Here is a 20,179-nt window from a genome sequence, read left to right on the forward strand (position 1 = left end):
CAGGAGTGGATCTCCTGTTATTATTATTATTAAAATCTAGTGCACTATGTATATTAGCGCAGCATTGAGAGCTTTGTAGGTGGGTGGCCGGGAAACTGGTGCAGATCAAGCCTTTGATTGAGCAATAATTATCTGCCCACGTCATACGTTTTTGCTGAGAGTTACTTTAGCTGCACCGCGCCTGTCGTACCTCCTCTGTTAATGATCTGTTTTAAGTGTGTTGAAACATCGTTGTTAGCATGAGTGGTTGGTTGGGCTATTAAATCTATTCGATCGGGTGGTCGATTTAAGTTATTAATTAGATCGAAAGCTTCGATCCATGCCCACAATAATTATCTCATTAAAAATCCGTATGTTTGACTTAATTTATTATAAGTAGTTTTATATAATTTTTTCTGTGTTTCTACATTCTCATTTCTTGTTTCTCACACATCAATCAACTCACAAATTATTATTTAATTGATTCAATTTGCCACGAAAAATGATAGTATTGAAAGCATGCTGCAGACAAGAAACATGTAGGTAGGTAACCATAACAACGAACATAATTATGTTAGAAGCCATACGAAAGCAAAACAATATATAAATATTGGTGCACGAAAAATAGTCACGATCGAGTATTCAATATTACTTTATTCTTATTATTCATCTTTCTTTGGTTTTGGCTTTCTGATGACGTTGGCTAGGACGGTGTAGAAGAGGAAGCACCAAACAATCACGATGATGTGGTCCATGAAATACACAGAGCTCATAAACTGCAGAGTGGAGGGAGAAAGAGGAGTAATCATAACATAACTAGAGCACTGAAGTGCAAACCCTCGGCTGGTGACATGATTATAAAGAAACCAGAAGACTGATATAATGCAGTGCATATATTATAGTGATGTTGTTATCATCATCATGCACTGGCATGACTTGCACAGCAACTCAGGACTAAACCAGACTGGAGGCATGCTGAAACATTTGAGAACAGGTAGTGGTACTATAGATATATGCACTGTGGATTAGGATCACAGTAAAGAAGCCTGGAGTCTCAGAGAAGTATGGCTCCAGGTTCTGCATGGAGTAGGATCCCAGTCAGCAGCATGCAGGAGCTATAATTCAAGCTTCTACTTTAGTGACCCTGTTCCATTGTTCCTGGTATATATAGCTTTCTACTTTAGTGACCCTGTTCCATTGTTCTTGGTACAGGATCACTTCAGTTATAAGTAACGCATGTGCAAGTTCTGTTCCAGCTACATTTTGCTCGCTTTTATTAGACAAAGGAGCTTTAACACCGAAAGCTGCCACTATTAAAAGTACTAACTTGTTGTGTGGAGGCTACTAATGCTGTAAACGCAGTGCTAGAGCATCCAGGTAAGCAGACCTAGTCACAAGCTTCTTAGCTTTTGGTCGACAAAGAAGCTTTAACAGCAAAATCTGCCACTATTTGAATCAAGATATTGTTGTGTGAAGGCTATCCATGCTGTAAACGCAGTGCTGTGGCATCCAGGTGAGTAGATATACCTGTGACAAACAAACAAACAGACAAACAAACAAACCAACAGACTACTATACCCGTGGCCGCCCACGCGCCTCGGGTAACAACTGGTAGTGTACACAGAATGTAGGCTAGGGACACTACTGTCTACAATGAAACCACAGCAAATTGCCAATAGCTAATACACAGACACGCAAATTAGCTTGACAAGGATTTAATTGGTGTACGACAGATAGCATGCATGTCATAGTGGCATTGCAGTCAAGCGCTGGAGAAAATAGTAACCACAACAAGACTGCTTCCCTAAACTTCTAAGATACATAATTTGTACCAGACAATATATTATGGCCTAAAGGGACGCCTGGGTAGTGTTAGTACAGAGACGTACCTTGAAGCACAGGTCCCAGGAGAGGAGCATAAAGAGCATGAGAGGGTAGAAGAGGACGATATTCCTGAGGATAAAGGCTGCCAGTGTGAGGAGAGCTCTGAGGGGCAGGCTGAACTCTGACAGTGTACCACCGAGCAACCTTTTCATGAAGCTGATGAACTGCAGGCATGCATGGAAGGGGGTATTAACATGCAGCTGTGTACATGTTAGGGGGGGTAGGGGGTAGGGGGGTAGGGGGGGGTTAACATACAGCTGTACATGTTAGGGCTTGCAACAAATAACAGGACAATAGCCTCCTAGTGACAGATTAGGTTACCAGGAAGGCAGTACATCAATGAAATACTTCTAAGTGGAGGGGGGGGGGGCAGTTTGAAGCCAATGATACTCATAATTATAATGTGATGATCTTGAGACTGCACGTACACTCCTCTCAGCAAACAGCAGCATGAACTCCAGTGAGAAGCACAGAGCATAGCCCGGCCATACGCCATGCCACAGGGAGACAAAGGTGAGGGAGATGAGAAGAGAGAGAGTCTTGCTTCCCAGAAACCTGAGTCGCTTGAAGACGTACCTGTATAGTAAGCGTGGAGTGTGTGGTGTGTGAAGTGGGCGTGGAGTGGGTGGGCTTACAGTGCAATCCATTTGTTGGTGTTGATATTAAACGACTCAACGATTCCCTGTAGCAGATAGTGAAAATAAGTGTACATAGCAATGAAAGCAGCAACACAGTTTACTTGTAGTGTGATGGAGGTTTCTGCTTTGAGCAGGTGAATATTGGAGAGGCCGTACCAGTCCACAGAACCAGATTTGTCCACACCATTGTACGATATACCGGTGAGTATACACGAGCCCTCCTGCAGTCGAATCACATGATAATCACATGATGATATATACACAAGGACCATAACCACTTGTTAGAACTAGCTTGTAGATAGCTCAGCAACAGATGTGCACCACTTAACTACAAACATAGCTTGTACGTACGACAATAAAAGATCTAAGTTCTAAAGATCTAAATCAGATTGTTACTAAGTGTTCAAATAGAACCAGTGCCACCTGTCTGTCAGTATACTCACAGCGATGAGCCAGACAGTGATGTATCTCCACAGAGCCACCTTCCCACACGCAACCATCAGTAGCACTCTCATGGGGAACACATGATCCTGCAGAGATGAAGAGAATAATAGGAGTCAAATAATTATTACAAAATCAGGAATGTTCTCCATAACCTGCAGTATGGCTGGTTGACAGTAGGAACACAGTGTAATAGTATTAGCTAAGATTATACACTCTGCCCACACACTACACACAGTCAGGCTCACTACACACACTACACACACCACCCACACACTACACACAGTCAGGCTCACTACACACACCACCCACACACACACATTGAACTGATCGCTGATGACGGTGGAGAGGGGGAACCATTGGTTGAGGAGAGAGTAGAGAGCGGACAAAGCCACACCCACCAACAACCTCTGCACACCAGCGGGAACACTGCAAACACAGGGTACTCATTGTAATTTTTATATTTATATTTTTACTTGTACACGCTCGTATACACAGTTAATTACCTTACAAGGGCCACCAAATTAATAATTACTTTTTAAATTAGCTATTTCTACCGCTTCTCACTCACCTACTAGGAGTCTTGTTCCAGTCGAAGAGATCACCATTCACAAAATCTCTGTACCTCCGAAATGAGAGCTGTGAGCAAGGACGAAGAACACATGACATGACCGTATGTGTGAGATGGTGTGGTTAGTACCTGAGGGCCGGCCAATACTGAGCCATGGAAGTAGCTGAAGCCAGCCAGCTGCAGAGAAGCAACGCGTTAATACAGTGAAAATGATAATCTTATAGACCATGATTTTTGGGTAGAAAATGAACAATTCGGGCCCGAAATAAATTACTGATCTAAGCATTGTAGCTCTATCAAAGAGCTACTAATCCAATTTTATATTTTGGAAATCGGACGTTCAACAAAAGTTATGGCCTCTCAAACTTAGCTACGAAACCAGGTCTGATTTTGTTGGTAAATATGTACCTCTATTAGGGAAGGGGCCTCTGCTACAGCCGTGTTCTTCATGTCCACACTCAGCTCCGACTATTGGAACAGACAGTTGATAATTGTAAATTAAATTGAGTTAGAATGAACACACACACACACACATGTACGAACCTCCTTCTTTCTTGCATCATAGAGGTTATAGGACAGACCTGTAGCAATGAGGAAGAAAGGGAAGTGTGCAGAAGAAGTGAGGTTATGGCCAGAGGTTGTTTTGTCCTACTCACCGATTAGTTTGAGCACCAACACACAGTGAGGTATCCTCCAGGAGATCTGGTGTATCTCACCCGACATCGCCGCGACGACATAGCCGCACATCATGTGACCCTGCGGAGATAGTTACATAGTGACCACGATGGATAGGTATTGACGTGTGCTCCCACCATCACTAGTATCCATGTTAGCACCACAGAGACTAGTGTCCCTCCACACACAGACAGTAGGAGGTACACAGCTAACACATCAGCAGCAGAGTGCCAAACATTGGTACCTGTGTGTGTGTGTGTGTGTGTGGGTGTGTGTGTAGGTGTGTGTGTGTGTGTGTGTGTGTGTGTGGGGGGGGGGTGTGTGTGTGTGCGTGCGTGTGTGTGGGTGTGTATGTGTGTGTGTGTGTGTGTGTGTGTGGGTGTGTGTGTGTGTGTGTGTGTGTGTGTGTGTGTGTGTGTGTGTGTGTGTGTGTGTAGGTGTGTGTGTGTGTGTGTGTGTGTGTGTGCGTGCGTGTGTGGGGGGGGTGTGTGTGTGGGTGTGTATGTGTGTGTGTGTGTGTGTGTGTGTGTGTGTGTGTAGAGAAATCACGTCTCAGGGATGCATTGAGGGGGGCGAGGGGGGTAATTTGCCCCCCCCTGGGCACAGCTTCGCCCCCCCCTAGGATCTAGCAGATTCATTTGTACTGCTATAATTCTGATGACTTTGCCCCCCCCCCCTGATCCAAAATCCTGGATGCAGCCCTGCATGTCATAATTATATACTTTATTGTCATAATTATTATGAATGGTAATGGATATGATAGTGCCTATTCAAAACATTGCATTGAGGTATTAAGGGAACACACAAAAGGATTGCATTGAAAACAGAGATTATCGTAAATCCAACAAAACAACAAAAGGATTTTAACTGACGAACGAACATTAGTAGGTGCAAATTTGATGCAATGCTCACCTAGAATGTAGTATGCAATGGCCATTCCTGAGAGGCTGAGATAAACATTCTGTGGAGGTGTAGTATATACGATGTGTCAGTGGATAAAAAACACACAATGGTGAAACAGAAGACCTCAATGAAAACACGACCACCCACAAAGCTAACGATCGAGGTGGACATGCGGCCCGGGGTATGCTCTATAGTCTTGTGTGAGCAGCTGCCTTGCTCACCTTGATTCTTGGATGTTGTTGAGCTAGCAGTAGCCGATACACAATGGATACAGGATACGCTGGGAGGGAGAGAAAAAAAAATTATTTCCAATGCAAAAAAGTACAGTTGAGATTAGTAGTCTATCTAATTATACAATACTGCAGCAAGTGCAGGCACATGGCTCCTGTACTGCATGGTACTGCATGTACTGTGCAGCATGCTTCAAGACCTCACCAGCATACAGAGCCACCAGGAACCTTGCACTAGGCTCAGAGAGGCCCAGCTTCTCTCCCACAAAGTCTGAAACACCCATCTCTGACTGACAGTCTAGAACTAGAAGGCTGCAAACAGATCCTCTATCTCTGCAGAAACTTGACTGCTCTAAATGCAGGCTAAAGTAATATTGAGGTGAAGCCACGTGGAGTTAGACCATAGACCACACCTGAGTATCTAACAGCTCTAGCTCTGTAGCTACAGTGTCTGTGTGTGTACTGCCATCAAGAGCCAGCCATGCCTACCATCAGTGTGGAGAAGGACCTCCTGTTCAAGACACTGGGAAAGACATACAGTGAGTAGCTATAAACAATGTATCATTCACCACTGGACGATATTAGATTAGACGTAACAACAACTGTAAGATATTATTTACGTCGACAATCCTCTATAAAAATGGCATACAAAAAATCCATCAGTATACGATAAGCTAAGATATACAACCATTTTGTGATGGGGGAATCCCTAGCTGAGGTGTGACGTGTAGTTGTACGATGTCTTGTACTTGGTACGAGCGCTAGCTTGTATAAATGCTTGCAGTGGGGAAATCCCTATGTACTTGTGTTTCAACAACCTCTCTTTTTCTGCAGCTGATGAAGAATTTGATGAGCTCTGCTTTGAGTTTGGCATAGAGTTGGATGAAGTGGTGAGTCCATTACTCCCCTCACACATCACACACATCACACACACACACACACACACACACACACACACACACACACACACACTAGACATCAGAGAAGCAGATGCTCTCAAAGGAGCAGGGCGAGGGCAGAGCTGCTGATGCTTCTGATAAAATCATCTACAGAGTTGAAGTCCCCGCCAACAGGTGATGAGTGTACTCAAGTGCAGCGTTACCTTACAGCTGTCCTCCCACACCACACCACACACATCCACACACACACCCACACACAGGTATGACCTACTGTGTATGGAGGGGCTCACTAGAGGACTGCTGGTGTTCCTGAACAAGTGAGTAGTGTACTTGTTATATTAGTCCCTAGCAACAGTACGTATATCAAGGCAAAGTTGTATAGTACCCTAGTCACGGCTTGCATGTCTGAATGAAGGTCTGGTGTCCATGGGGACAATTCTACAGGAAATTTGTTTGCAAGATGGTGTATACTTGTACGCAAAACAGATAAATTATAGTTATTATTTGCAGAATGGATGCCCCGCGGTACAAGGCCGTCAAGCCAAGCTCTGGGAGTGTTCAGAGGATGATAGTCAAACCAGAGGTGAGCTTGTTACAAGTGCTGGTACTTATAATTATTATTGAATTGTCCTCTTTCGTTCCATCGCAGACTGCTCAAGTGCGACCGTATGGACTGGCAGCTGTGCTTAGGAACGTCACCTTCACCAAGGTATGCACTGTACACTGTGTATAGGTTACATGTGCAACACTGTTGTATATCCCCTCAGGCTAGCTACGATAGCTTCATTGATTTGCAAGACAAACTTCACCAGAACATTGGAAGGTACGTTTAAGCGTTTCAGCAACTCTGCAATTAAGTCGATGATTTACTGTTACTTTTAAATATTGCTGCCACAGGAGGAGGAGTTTGGTTGCCATAGGAACCCACGACCTGGACACTGTTGAGGGGCCGTTCACGTACGAAGCCCTACCCCCAGAGCAGATTAAATTCAAACCCCTCAACCAGGTACTCCCCAACCCCCAACCCCCCAGTGTGCACACGTGACCATATCTTTCTTCTATAGACTCGAGAGTACACAGCCGTTGAAATGATGGAGCTCTACTCAGTAAGTAGTTGAGTTGATCTGATTTCTAGTGACCTTCCAAACCTATAGCCTGTTGATCTACTTTCTGTAGTTGATATTAAATAACTCTTTTTTTGTTCAGAAAGACAGTCACCTGCGACACTATCTGCCCATCATACGAGACAAACCTGTTTATCCGGTTATCTACGACAAGAACAGAGTGGTTCTCTCCATGCCTCCCATTATCAATGGTAAGCCATCCATCACCCAGCTGTAGAGGAGTTGTGTCACTAACTAGTACTGTACACACAGGGAACCATACTCGTATTTCCTTGGATACCAAGAATGTGTTTATTGACATCACGGCCACTGACCTTACCAAGGTACTGCAGTAATTAGCCCTCCATTAGCCAGGGGCAGCCTCTTTATCTCTCAATCAATCCCCCTCAGGCTAAGATAGTCCTGGATACCTTGGTGACAATGTTCAGTGTGTACTGCAAGGAACCGTTCATGTAAGTACATGTAACAACACTGCCCACCACGCCCACACACACAAACCCGCCCCCACACGCACAGTGTGGAGTACGCTGAGATTGAAAGACCTGATGGATCTATACAACTGTACCCTGTAAGTGTAACTTTTCTCCTATGTAGCATTAAATGTTGTGTTTTGAAACAGAATTTAATGTATTACTTGCTACATTCATTACAGGAGCTCCAGTCTCGTACTGAGGTGGTCCCTGTGAGCCTGATCAACCGGAACGTTGGTATACAGCTGTCGGCAGAGAAGGTGGCCTCACTACTCACACGGATGTGCCTCCGGAGTGTGGTGTGTGAGGGTGGGAAGAGTGTGAGCATCGAGGTCCCACCCACACGAGCAGGTAAGCCGTTTTCAGATCGTACATGTTTTAGAAATTTGATTTTAAGAGAACAGGTTCAATGAATTGTCTTGATTATGATTGGCTAATTTAATAACATATATTTTGTTGCACAGATATTTTACATCCTTGTGATATCGTTGAGGATGTTGCCATAGCGTTTGGTTTCAACAACATCAAGATGACCTTCCCCAACACTAACTGTATTGCCCACGAGGTGAGTGACCAGCCACCAGCCTTAACTAGAGACAATATCAACCCTGCTTCTCCCCTACCTGTAGCTACCAGTGAACAAACTGACTGACCAGCTGAGGCTAGGAGTGTCCCAGGCAGGCTTCACTGAGGCCCTCACCTTCGCCCTGGTCAGCTACTTTATAAATTTAATGTCATATAGAAGGTTGCCTGCTCACAGCTACACACACTAGCTTAGTGTAGTTAGGCCCAATAGCCTGACAGCTTTTAGTGAAGATTAGTCATAGCTGCTTAGAAATGTATTCACTGTTAGTCTGACATAACTGTATTTAATGGCTGGAGATTATCATTGAGTGTTTCTCCTCCTCCCCCACTCCAGTGCTCCAGGGATGATATATCCATGAGGTTGAGGAAGGACATTAAAGACATACCTGCTGTGCATATCAGCAACCCAAAGACTCTAGAGTTTCAGGTATAAGAGCAAATACTGTACTGAGTTATTATACCTCTTGTTGAAACTTCTGGTTCAAGAATTTTAGCCCCCCTCCCCTCCTAATAGGTGGCCCGGACTACCCTACTCTCTGGACTACTCAAGACTGTGGCAGCCAACAAGAAGATGCCTCTGCCCATGAAGATCTTTGAGATCTCCGACATTGTGCTGAAGGACACAGAGAAAGGTACGACCGTGGGAGAAGCTACATGCAAGTATTGGAGTAGGAATGAATAATTTAATAGCTAAAAGATATTTAGTAGCTGTTTAGTAGACAATGGGTAGTGCTATAATATGGTGCTTAGATCAGCGATTGCTTTCGGGCCCAAATCTTCTGTTTTCTGGGGGAAAGCGTGGGTGTTTTTTCAGAATCCTGCCTGTTTTCAGAGCTATCTTTCAGCTGCCATAACTTGAATTCCGTGGATCCAAGTTCAATGATTTTTTGATTTTCCGAAAGCTTACAAAGAGACCTTTCAAATGGTGTAATCAAAGTTCATATTCCAGCAATAAAACTATTTGCCAATTTGGCCATACCATGAATGGTCCAAGGCCGAAAAATGACAAATTAGGGCCCCAACGAAATTTTGGATTGAAACACACCATTTGAAAGGTCTCTTTCCAAGCTTTCAGAAAATCATAAAATTTTTGAAATTGGATCAACGATACTAAAGTTAATGTCTGTTAAAAAAATCAGGTCTGCTATCTATCTTTCAGAGGCCATAACTTTGTGTTAGGGAACATCCTATTTCAAAAACTCAATGACGCATGCTGGTAGCTCTGAGACAGCACTATAAATTGTATATGATTATAGCGATGATTATAGCGCAGTGCCAAAGCTCACTAATTAATTTATTACTGCAGATGTGGGAACACGGAACCATCGTCGGTTGTGTGCAGTGTATTATAGTCGTACCCCCGGGTTTGAAGTGATCCATGGACTACTGGACCGTGTCATGCAGCTGCTGGAGGTGTCCTTCACCAAAGATGGCAGTGGATACTTCCTCAAGGCAGCTGAAGGTGAGGGTTGCATAAGCACAGCTGTAAAAATGTGTGTTAGGGACTGAAGGACTCTGTTAGTTTAGTCCAGTTTGTTGGAAATTGGTTTTTTTTAAGTGTATGTCCACTGGAAGCTTATTTTGTCAAAAATTTATTCCTACAACTACACTTGCTCACTGCCCACATTTCTGCACTGCTTGTGTTTACCGCCCCCTCCCCTGCACACACACTTCACAGACTCTACCTATTTCCCGGGCCGTTGTGCGGAGGTGTGTGTACGTGGGAAGGTGATCGGGAAACTGGGCGTGCTCCATCCCGGTGTGTTGACGACCTTTGACCTCAACATGCCCACCTCTGCTTTAGAAATTGACATTGAACCTTTCCTCTGAACAAAAATTATTGAATGGCATTTTTGAGTGTATAATTTGCAATATTTGGTAATGAGCGTCAACACTACGGGTGTGTCTCAGCTCTGGCTTAACCTCGGGGTTAAACCGCGGATTGCAAAATGATGGAGCAGAGCTAAGCTATCTGAGATACTGTATATCAAGCCTCCTGTGTGTGTTATGGGCCGTACATCCAAGGACAAGCGAGACATATATTACCGCCTTGCTAAAGAGGAGGGCTGGAGAGCAAGGAGTGCTTACAAGCTGCTACAGATCAACGAGGAGCATGATATTCTATCAGGTAGTAATACCATAGCCACGTGGTTGAGATAGCTACTACCGGTAGCTATGTCCCTGCAGGAGTGAGGCGGGTGGTGGACTTGTGTGCTGCTCCTGGTAGCTGGAGCCAAGTGCTCAGCAGGCAACTCAAGTGAGCAAATAATTTTTATTTATTTTTATTTATTTTTATATTAAAGTACAGCGTTTAATTAAATTCAGATGTTTACAATTTTAATATTGACAATCAAGGCATAATTAGTTGTCCTACTACCTAAGTTATTTCTCTTGTTCTAGACCAACAGAAGATGAAGGTAAAGATGTCAAGATAGTAGCCGTTGACCTACAACTGATGGCTCCTATACCAGGTGTCGTGCAGATCCATGGAGACATTACCAAGGTGACTGACGCATAATCTGCTACCAACCTTTCAAATGATGTATTTAAACCAAAATTTCAACGGTACTGTAAATTGTCATTTTTCGAACCTAATTCATTATTGTTTTGACAGGAGGCAACAGCTCTTGAGATAGTCGGCCATTTTGAGGGTGGCAAGGCTGACCTTGTGGTGTGTGACGGTGCCCCGGATGTGACTGGTCTCCATGACATGGACGAATATGTGCAAGCTCAGCTATTATTAGCAGTAAGTACAGGAGATTTATGATCACATGATTATCTTCCTCACTATCCCCCACCATATTATTGTTATTATTGACCAGAAGTGTCATTGGTACCCTCCCATGAATGTACGATACACTAGGTTATCTATATTTTTTCTTGTACTGTACAGGCTCTCAACATCACCACACACGTGCTGAAGGATGGAGGTAACTTTGTAGCCAAAATCTTCCGTGGGAAAGACGTGCAACTACTCTACTCTCAGCTACAGCTGTTCTTTGAAACCGTCACCTGCTGCAAACCACGGAGCAGCAGAAATTCAAGCATTGGTAAGAAAAGAATAACTTGACTCTGTATTTAATTTGATTCTTTCTGTAGAAGCGTTTGTGGTATGCCAGAACTACCGACCTCCTCCTGGTTATGTCCCCAACATGGCCAATCCTCTCTTAGACCACAGCTATGGTAGGTCTCACATGGTGTTGCCCAGCTACTCGCTATGCTAGTGTGTCATGCCTCTTCTCCCAGGGGATCTGACTCCATTGGTAGGGGTCAACAAGGTCATAGTGCCCTTCCTCGCCTGTGGGGACCTCAGTGGCTTTGACTCGGACAAGAGCTACCCTACACAAGTGAGTACTGCTATAGTCCTTCTTAGTGCTCTGTGTGTAACAATGCCGTGTGCATATACATGTGATGTTGTAGTGTGCTGTGGGCCTTTGTTTTGACTGCGCTAGCTATTGATAAGTAGTATTAATAATATTTATTGTTTATGCAATGTCGAACTTGCTTTTATTTCCCCTGTACAGAGTGCAGAGGATGGTTGCTATGAGCCCCTGGCTCCTAATCAGTCCCCAATCAACCCTCCCTACAAGACTGCCTGTGAGCTCAAGAAAGGAAGCCATGTCTCTCAGCCAGGGACTACCGCCATTATGAACTCTGATCCTAAGCTACTGGAACTATAGTACCTAAGTATGCGTGGACACTCAAACTGATTGTAGTTGAATTGTTTGTTTTTTGGACATTTGTAAAGAAGGATCGTCTATGCTTGTGATTGCTCCTACAACTTTTGATTTGTCTCAATATAATATTAGTGTGTACACAGACGATTTTATGAGTTGTTGGATGCACATATTGTACATTATCAAGGGCGTATAAAAAAAGAGAGGGCATGCAACTCCACTATCAGTACACGTAGCTAGCAGAGTTCAAACGTGGGCGGAGGAATGTGTGCATTTGCATGAAGTGCTAAAAATAGAAATTTCATTTCATGCACAGTCATGCACATTCATCCGCCCACGTTTGAACTCTGCTCATATAGGAGTTGCATGCCCTCTCTTCTTTTATACGCCCTTGACATTATGTCATTCACAGCACTTTATAATTATTGGCACAATCAGCACATGGATACTGTCTAATATAAACAAGATAAGTTCGAGAATTGTGATCAATTCAAAAAAGAAAAAAATGGATCAATTTAATGATTATGTTGAAGTTTAGAGATATGTGGATATATTCATAATGTTCTTGCTTTACATAAAAGTAATTTATTCAAACTTGTGTACGCAGCATGCTAATCTGTTATCGAATGCTTTGTATCCATGTTTCAAGGTATGATTTTGGGCAAGTCCATGGTTTCAACCACCACCCTCACGTAGATAGCATCGTCCTTGACAAATCCACCATTGAGGAGATGATCAATCCTGATAAACCTCGGACACCCTGAGGCAATGTTCATTTCCCTCCGGCCAGGCTTTTGGAAACTGCTTGAATAAGGGTCAGGCCTGAAACTGTCACTGATGTGCTTCTTCCCGTTTTGATTGATCAGAGAAAGCGTGACTTTCTGTTTGAAGGGCCACTGAAACGAAGCGTCAAAAGGTCCCCTCATTATGACAAAGAAGAAGCTCAGATGAGAGCCTTTACCCATTCCATCGCCGTTTAGGTAGACTCGAGCACACATCTTGTAGCCATGGCGACTCGTATAAAAGGGGGTAGAATAAAGAGACAAAGTAACTCCATCTACAGCCTCACGTCTTCGACGATCAAATTCATCGATTTTCCAAAGCAGCACGCCGTTGTAAGTGGCACGTTCCAGCAATTGTATCCGAAGCTCTTGATCAAGACAGCTACTAAGAGCCCTGTCGACACTATGCTCCAGCTCAACCACTCTTGTGTGTAGGGCCTCTACACGCTGGGGTGGAACATTTGCTTCACCAAATCCCTGAAAATTAGGAGTACTAGGGACTTCTGAGTGGCCGAATGCAGTACTGCCGATATTGTACCCAGAGGTTAGGCCTATACCACCCTTGACTTCCATATCAGTAATTCTCTTATCGATCATGGTGAGCAAACTAGTGTTTTGTGTAGCCTGATCTTCGAGACGCTCAATCTTAACGTCATTTTGAACAGCATGCCTATCTCTACGATCATCCAGAAATTCGATCCTTTGTTCTAGAGCGTCTTGAAGTCGTTCCAAAGCAGTACTACCGGTATTGTATCCAGAGGTTAGGCGTGCACCAGCCCCACTTCGATCGATCTCAGTCACAGTATCACCAAACACAGTCAGTATGCTTGTATTGTATGTAGCTTGTTCTTCAATACCAACACCTGCATGTCTGTCTCTACGATCGTCCAGGAATTCGATTTGTTCCAGAGTGTCTTGAAGACGTTCCAAAGCATTTGATCGTGTTTCTTGAACTCGTTCCCTGGATTGTCTCTCTCGAAGATGATCGAACAACAGATTGATCTTGGTCATTAATTGTCGAACCTCATCAAAACTCTCGGCTTGGACTTGAGCATGATAAACACGATACTGGTCCAAGTGGGTGCTGATGTTTTGCCGAAGGGACTGTAGAAAAACAATACACATATAAAATGGGTATTTTAAATAATCTTTTGCTCTAACTTACAATGAATGAGCATCCATATTGTCCATAAGGACAGGCCACCTCAGAGAGTGGGCAGGTTCCCTTCTTTAGGTCAGTGTGCTCCTCAAGCTGTTTGTGTGTGTGTGTGTGTGTTGTGGCATGCAATGATACCATGTCTGTTTGTTGTGACAACCAATATAGGTACAATTCAAATGATTACACGGCATTGTTATGCTTATTTGGCCTCAGTTTTGCGTATCACTGGCCACTCACGAGTGGCCAGTGATACGCAAAACTGAGGCCACTCAAATCCACCATTCTGAATTCAAATGGTGAATAATAATGCCGTGTAATCATAATTTTAATGCACAACCAGGTACAACTAGAGCACTAAAGTGCAAACCCTCGGCATGTAGCATGTATGACTAGCACAGCAACTCAAGAGCAAACTAACAACGTACATGCATGAGATATGCACTGTGGATTGGGGATCACAACAAAGAAGCCTGGAGTCTTAGACTTAGACTCCTGCCAGGCTGGAGTATAGGGTCCAGAGTCAGTCAACAACCCACCCAGTTACAATTCTACTTTGACCCTATTCAATTGTTCCTGGTACGAATCACTTCAGCTGAAGAAAAGGCTATCACAAACAAACAAACAAACAGACTACTATACCCGTGGCCGCCCACGCGCGCATCGGGTAATTACAGCCTCAGGACTGATGCCGGTAAGTATAGGCACAAGCCTTGTGATACTCACAAGTGATGCCAAATCAACACAATGTGTACATGGTGACTGATACAGCAGCTAGTTACTGAGTAGCTATCTACACACACCTCCTGAAGGTTCATCTTGAGGGATGGGTCACACTCGTTGGGACAGCCTCGCGTTATCTTAGTGCAGAGCTTGTCGAAGTGGGTCTGTTGGAGTAGACAATACATTTTTGTGAATAGCTATACAAGCTTAAATTATGTGCAGTACGTGTAACATAATACCATTTATGAACATGCACATGCACTTAAAGCAACACTGACTTGTAGTTGCTGTGTTGGTACATCTTTGCTGCAGTGAGGGCAAGTGGTGGGTCTCATTGCACAGAGCTCCTTCTGGTGGGCCTCCATGTCCAGCTGCTGGATGTACTGTCCACACTGGGTGCATTGTACATCTCTGTAGTCACAGTTGCACAAGTGGCCCTGTATGCAAAATGAATGGGGAAAGGAAAGTGGGAATGGCTATGAATTTCATTTAGGAACAAAAACAATACGATGATCAAATGCTGCCGTTTATTCATGGCTCAAATAGACACTTTAATAGACAGCTTAGATGCAGTTGAATACCCTCACACAATTTACTGCAGTACATACCTCCAGATCTTTGAGAGCTCCAATCCAAGGGCAGTTTTGAAAGTTGCAAAACACCTGCAGTTTCAGAATCTCCCTCCTGCAAGCATTATCAGGGAATGTCCCCTCCTGAGTGATTTCTTCTTTATCGAGGGGGCAAACTGGATGGCATCGTTTTAAAACAGGTTCCAAACAATCACGACAGAACAGATGACCGCACTCAGTTTGTACAGGGTGACGCATCGCGAAGAGACATATCGGACACTCATGCCGCTTGAGGAGAGGATGTTTAAAGTTGGCTTCAAAGCCGGGCATTCCAGCACGTCAAGTTAGTTTCCAGTTCAATGAGAATAAACTTAAGAACTGCATAAGGAAGGATTCTCAGCTTGCTTCTTGCATGATCTTGGAGCTTTTATACTGAATACACCAGCAATACTCATAATTAATTATTACCATTTACGGCAATGTTCCATACCCATACCTAGCCTCGAGACCAGCCGTTGGTTATCTGAAAGAACGCCTGGTCAAGTTCCAATGTTGCACTCGTTCTAGCTGAGTCAGCGTTTATAGCATCATAATGATATTCATGGGTAATACACCTTGGGCGGACCTTTGCGGGCAATTAATACCTAGACCTCTGAATGACATGAAGCTGAGGAGGAGCATGGACATGACCAGTGCTGAATGTGAGTATCCCCTCTCATTGGACAACACCCCCCCTCCTTGTCCATCCCCATCAGACCATGAAGACCAGTCAGAGCAGCCCATCTATGAGAATGTGGTATCAAGCAATGGACAGCTTCTCCCAATTGCTGATGGCTCTGATAGTGGCTATTCCGAAGTCGAACATGATGCCCGCATCAGAATACACAGTAAGAAAAAGGAACGCCCACACAATGGTAGTGTGTGCTGGAAAATACCATATAGATCTAGCGCTTTATTTTCAGACACTTTCTCGGGTTTTCGTGGATTGATCTTGAACCCGAAAATTTGGAATTATTGTTAATGTAAAAACGTCTCTACTGTAGGGGTGTGGTCATTTGAACCTATCCTCGAAAATAAAATCTGTGAAATTTCGAATGAAGTGCTATTATTATGTATACACACTAAACACATAATTAACTTAATAAGCTTCTTTACTTTTTACCCACGCAGACTATACAGGACCTACTCAAGTACACTGCACACAACCATCCCGATAGGATCACTCTTCAGATGTCCCTCGTCAGATTTGAGTGGATGTAGCGCAAAGTATACAGTGCAGTTGAAAGCTTGCTTAAGAGTGAGGCTGCTCTGCTCAGCTCCTTGCACATTGCAATCCAGGTACATTATTAGTGCTACTTGTTTATATAAGGCCTTTGATTTTGAGACATGCTGATCTGATCTGTAGTGCTATATGCGAGCATAAAATATTGTGTTTTGGCCAATTTTAAGGCTACGAAAAGGATAAGCGATTTTTATGTATGCAATGGTGATTGTACAGGCCTCGAATAAAGGTCAAAATTGTGCAGTACAAATTTATGCATCAGTTTGTAGCACTACGGTACCTAGAGCATGACCATAGTGTATACTCATCACTTAGCCTCCTTTACAGGCTGCGGCCTGTGATCGAGGCTAAAACATGTTTTTTCATTTCTGCTATTTCCGGTGAAGTTATGCTTTCATTGGAAAATGCACAAACGCTATGAATATCATTAATTTCTATCACATTATAAACTTCCCTGCGAAAATATGGTACTTCAATTGCACCTCTACAGGTATACATGAGACCATTGAAGGAGCTCTCCCTCGGCCCTAGCCCCATCCTCAGCAAGCAGCAGGTGGCCACATTGTTCGGGCCCATAGAGCAGATCTTGTCTGCACAAGAGTTGTTCTATTCTGCTCTCACCTCTCGGACACTGGCATGGAACACGGAGCAGAAGATTGGAGATGTCTTTCTATCATCTGTTAGTGTAACATGCAGGCATGTCAATGTTTTCGGTGACTTTAACATAAATATAGTATTCCCAAGAACATAGCCTGATTACAAGTGTTTATGTTGGCAACTCAGCAATTGATTGATAAATGATTATTATCACTTCTTTAGATCAGCTCATATGATTTTGCAGCTGACCACGATTCGTAGCTACTCCACGTATGCCAATAACTTCACGGCGGCCATTAGCGTGCTGGAACAAGGACTCAAGAAGAAGGTCAAGTTCATCTCCTTCCTCAAGGAGAAGTACAAACAGAGCAACACTACCCTGAGTCTACAGGGACTACTACTGAAACCCATCCAGAGGTTTCCTCAATACATACTGTTCATTCAGGTACACTTATGTGAATAGTATAGTACATAACCTTGTTGTGATGACACGTTACATGCGTATGTGGGTGTTTGGTTAACTTGTCATTCTTGCTTAATTATCTACCTACCCGTCTACGTATAATTAATTGGTTGTGTGTGCTTTTAAATTGTGTAGAGGGAGATTTATGTCTTCCCCATGTTAACCACTAGAAAGTTTAGGGCACTTGAGATAAGTGTTACACAGTAACAGTTTACATAAGTAAACCACAATACTATAGAGCAAGGAACAAAATTTTAGAACAGAAGATTCTATAGACCAGATCTTTATGTTTTGTTTTGTAGTTTTGGCTTTAGTTTTTCACGCTATTTGATGTAGCTCACGTTAGCTCACGTGACATTTTGGCAAATAGTAAAATGCAAAAAAACCACTTGAGATAAGTGTTAGTACAGTTTACCTGATGCTGAACCAGTCTCCAATTCTCTGCCACATAACTCCTGATCCTCTTGATAAGGATTACTTTTTCCTGTTTACCCAACTAGTAGTTTATTGAATACACTCTATACATGTATATCCACATAAAAGATCTGTTCCAAAATTTAAACTTTGTCCCTTGTTCTATGGTATTGTCTGTTACATGCTAATAGTAACACTAGAGATAATAATATTATTGTCCATGGCCTGTGTGTGGAAAGACATTAATTATATTTATGCATCACTCCGCAGTTTACAGTAGTTGACCTTATTGTGATTCTATATAGCCATGGATTGCGGTCTTGTCATGTAGGTATAGGTATTCAATGTTGCATATGGAATGCTTTAATTGTCTTCCATATAAGGAACCTTGACCCACGCTTTTCGTTGATGTTGCAAAGATTCTGCATAACACCAAGGGCATATAAAAAGAGAGAGGGTGTGCAACAGCTTAAAAACTAAAGGGGGCAGTAGAAAAGTAAAGTAATATCTCGATTTGTGTGTACAGTATAGTATATCCGGTCTGTGGCTTTGGTTTTTGCTCGCACATAAGATTGATAGTCAGTTGCATGCCCTCTCTTTTTATACACCCTTGATAACACTGAATACATACCTACATATACAAGATACACTAGGGGAAGTTGTTAGAACAATCAATTATGTTCAGAAACTTACTACACATACAACATATCTGCAGCCTGCCATAATTATTGTAATCCCTCCAAATATCAGCTGTTCTTAATTTTGTCATCATAGTTATAAAACCATAATTCAGGCACATAACTTCCCCCCCCCCCCTCTCAATAGTAATCCTGTGAGCAAGAGGAGTTGATACACATGTGGTGGAACAAACACTTGGAGGCCTGATTCATGCACAGTCAAATTTCTTAGTGAATTCTTTTTGAGATACTCTCTCCTTACTCCCTTCTCCCTTGTTTACTCCCAGAAAACTCGGGCCACCTGCATCCTGGGTAACTACCGTATAGCGGGTATATTTCGAGGGTATAAATTTCCGCGGATGGACCATTACAAAGGATTTCGCGGATTTTATTTTCGTGGTCTGAGTGCCAGCCTTTTGGCGCATGCGCACATCAACATGCAGCTGTACCTCCACACCGTTAGCCTCGAATCCAGGCCTAGCCTATACGGTGAGGCACCTCTTATTGTCGATAGGTGTGGTCAATAATACTGAACACGCCTACTATTCAATAAAGATATAAATTTTTGTGGGTATAAATTTTCGCGGTACAGGCTCAATCCGCGAAAACCGCGAACATTTATACCCTCGAAATATACCCGCTATACGGTATCAGTATTGACATCCTGGGTGATATTGTTATTACCATATATATCCAGGCATGTACAACACATTATTGCTCATGTGGTCAGACATCAAAGGATTGTACTATTGTTGTAAATACAGTACATGCCTGTGTGATCAATATACGTGGTGTTTGGTTAGATACTGCTTAGCAGTCTATGGGTTTCAGCATGTAATCAGCCATGAAATGGGCTGTAAGCAGTCTGAGCACGGCCTGTAAGCAGCCCTATGTTCTCAGTTAGTTCCGGTTTACTTTTATACAGCATGAATAATTTACCACAGACCAGCCACGTCCCCAGACAGTAGTTAAGTTTGTTATAATTATTATGAAGCTTACCTGCCAAATTAAACATTGACTATTCAATTAAGGCTCTGCATTAGTGGCTTACCTGAGCATGCTCTGTACAGCCAGCCTCCTCTTCTCTATTGCAGGGACACTTGGAGATGAGTAGTGACAGTCAGGTGGTGGTGAGCAGGATGGTGTGCTGGGGGGAGGGGGTCTATTTGCTGTTTCCATGCCCCAATGCACCAGTGTGATACTATACATTCCAATAATACCATACAATTCAAGAGCTAACAAAAGAAATTTTGATTGAATTATGTTTATTAAATATCTATCTTCATAGAAACCATACTTATGCCCCTCTCCCTCTCTCCCTGCAGACCGGAGCAACAAGAATGCCTGGGTGACCTCAGAGGATACCAATGATGAGGACTTCTTTGACCTCTCCCACAAGCTGCCCCTCCTAGTGGAGTCCTACCGCCTCAGCATGCTGCA

General features: G+C 43.2%; 5 protein-coding genes across 6 annotated transcripts in view; 3 read left to right on the forward strand and 2 right to left on the reverse strand.

Moving 5' to 3' along the window:
- Positions 1-432: 432 nt before the first annotated feature.
- LOC135334210 (lysophospholipid acyltransferase 5-like) lies at positions 433-5,695 on the reverse strand. Its single transcript, XM_064529311.1, has 16 exons — positions 5,527-5,695; positions 5,313-5,371; positions 5,101-5,149; positions 4,326-4,432; positions 4,170-4,269; positions 4,057-4,094; positions 3,922-3,981; positions 3,643-3,690; positions 3,514-3,581; positions 3,263-3,371; positions 2,945-3,031; positions 2,603-2,722; positions 2,499-2,545; positions 2,292-2,439; positions 1,869-2,027; positions 433-755 (listed from the first exon to the last, which is right to left on the reverse strand). Exons 1-16 carry the CDS (start codon positions 5,603-5,605, stop codon positions 642-644), a joined length of 1,392 nt encoding a protein of 463 aa, XP_064385381.1. The 5' UTR covers positions 5,606-5,695; the 3' UTR covers positions 433-641.
- Positions 5,693-10,281, forward strand: LOC135334199 (phenylalanine--tRNA ligase beta subunit-like). The gene is made up of 20 exons (XM_064529298.1): positions 5,693-5,860; positions 6,156-6,211; positions 6,297-6,394; positions 6,481-6,537; positions 6,731-6,803; positions 6,870-6,929; positions 6,988-7,043; positions 7,118-7,226; positions 7,285-7,326; positions 7,427-7,535; positions 7,597-7,667; positions 7,735-7,796; positions 7,861-7,912; positions 7,997-8,165; positions 8,279-8,379; positions 8,444-8,524; positions 8,734-8,826; positions 8,914-9,031; positions 9,706-9,861; positions 10,078-10,281. Exons 1-20 carry the CDS (start codon positions 5,803-5,805, stop codon positions 10,227-10,229), a joined length of 1,773 nt encoding a protein of 590 aa, XP_064385368.1. The 5' UTR covers positions 5,693-5,802; the 3' UTR covers positions 10,230-10,281.
- Positions 10,282-10,317: 36 nt separating this feature from the next.
- On the forward strand, positions 10,318-12,246 carry LOC135334231 (tRNA (cytidine(32)/guanosine(34)-2'-O)-methyltransferase-like). The gene is made up of 8 exons (XM_064529342.1): positions 10,318-10,527; positions 10,587-10,656; positions 10,800-10,902; positions 11,014-11,145; positions 11,293-11,449; positions 11,499-11,582; positions 11,646-11,746; positions 11,924-12,246. Exons 1-8 carry the CDS (start codon positions 10,407-10,409, stop codon positions 12,077-12,079), a joined length of 924 nt encoding a protein of 307 aa, XP_064385412.1. The 5' UTR covers positions 10,318-10,406; the 3' UTR covers positions 12,080-12,246.
- A 227-nt stretch (positions 12,247-12,473) lies between these two features.
- LOC135334196 (TNF receptor-associated factor 5-like) lies at positions 12,474-15,770 on the reverse strand. The gene is made up of 5 exons (XM_064529292.1): positions 15,346-15,770; positions 15,016-15,174; positions 14,818-14,901; positions 14,024-14,110; positions 12,474-13,962 (listed from the first exon to the last, which is right to left on the reverse strand). Exons 1-5 carry the CDS (start codon positions 15,634-15,636, stop codon positions 12,721-12,723), a joined length of 1,863 nt encoding a protein of 620 aa, XP_064385362.1. The 5' UTR covers positions 15,637-15,770; the 3' UTR covers positions 12,474-12,720.
- A 158-nt stretch (positions 15,771-15,928) lies between these two features.
- The window catches only part of LOC135334180 (rho guanine nucleotide exchange factor 10-like), a 39,384-nt gene continuing 35,133 nt past the window's right edge, over positions 15,929-20,179 (forward strand). Inside the window, exons 1-4 of one of the 2 annotated variants that reach the window (XM_064529267.1) lie at positions 15,929-16,193; positions 16,477-16,644; positions 17,079-17,267; positions 17,430-17,630. In XM_064529267.1, the coding sequence (XP_064385337.1) occupies positions 17,085-17,267; positions 17,430-17,630 (384 nt within the window). In that variant the 5' untranslated portion in view covers positions 15,929-16,193; positions 16,477-16,644; positions 17,079-17,084. The remainder of the gene's footprint in view (positions 16,194-16,476; positions 16,645-17,078; positions 17,268-17,429; positions 17,631-20,179) is intronic. The other variant, XM_064529266.1, reaches the window with a different exon arrangement.

This window comes from Halichondria panicea, chromosome 3 (genome assembly GCF_963675165.1).
Source record: "Halichondria panicea chromosome 3, odHalPani1.1, whole genome shotgun sequence".
NCBI classification, from domain to species: domain Eukaryota; kingdom Metazoa; phylum Porifera; class Demospongiae; order Suberitida; family Halichondriidae; genus Halichondria; species Halichondria panicea.

Excerpts from the sequence above, each read along its gene's own strand:
- LOC135334210 (XM_064529311.1), bottom strand. The coding sequence starts at position 5,605 with ATGGGTGTTTCAGACTTTGTGGGAGAGAAGCTGGGCCTCTCTGAGCCT. Across the intron at positions 5,372-5,526 it reads CCTGGTGGCTCTGTATGCTG|CGTATCCTGTATCCATTGTG; the intron begins GTGAGGTCTTGA and ends TCTCCCTCCCAG. Across the intron at positions 4,270-4,325 it reads TAACATGGATACTAGTGATG|GGTCACATGATGTGCGGCTA; the intron begins GTGGGAGCACAC and ends CTATCTCCGCAG.
- LOC135334231 (XM_064529342.1), top strand. The coding sequence starts at position 10,407 with ATGGGCCGTACATCCAAGGACAAGCGAGACATATATTACCGCCTTGCT. Across the intron at positions 10,903-11,013 it reads TCCATGGAGACATTACCAAG|GAGGCAACAGCTCTTGAGAT; the intron begins GTGACTGACGCA and ends TTGTTTTGACAG. Across the intron at positions 11,450-11,498 it reads CAGCAGAAATTCAAGCATTG|AAGCGTTTGTGGTATGCCAG; the intron begins GTAAGAAAAGAA and ends TTCTTTCTGTAG.
- LOC135334199 (XM_064529298.1), top strand. The coding sequence starts at position 5,803 with ATGCCTACCATCAGTGTGGAGAAGGACCTCCTGTTCAAGACACTGGGA. Across the intron at positions 6,930-6,987 it reads GGAACGTCACCTTCACCAAG|GCTAGCTACGATAGCTTCAT; the intron begins GTATGCACTGTA and ends ATATCCCCTCAG. Across the intron at positions 7,227-7,284 it reads AATTCAAACCCCTCAACCAG|ACTCGAGAGTACACAGCCGT; the intron begins GTACTCCCCAAC and ends TTTCTTCTATAG.
- LOC135334196 (XM_064529292.1), bottom strand. The coding sequence starts at position 15,636 with ATGCCCGGCTTTGAAGCCAACTTTAAACATCCTCTCCTCAAGCGGCAT. Across the intron at positions 15,175-15,345 it reads GAGCTCTCAAAGATCTGGAG|GGCCACTTGTGCAACTGTGA; the intron begins GTATGTACTGCA and ends TTTTGCATACAG. Across the intron at positions 14,902-15,015 it reads TACCAACACAGCAACTACAA|ACCCACTTCGACAAGCTCTG; the intron begins GTCAGTGTTGCT and ends CTACTCCAACAG.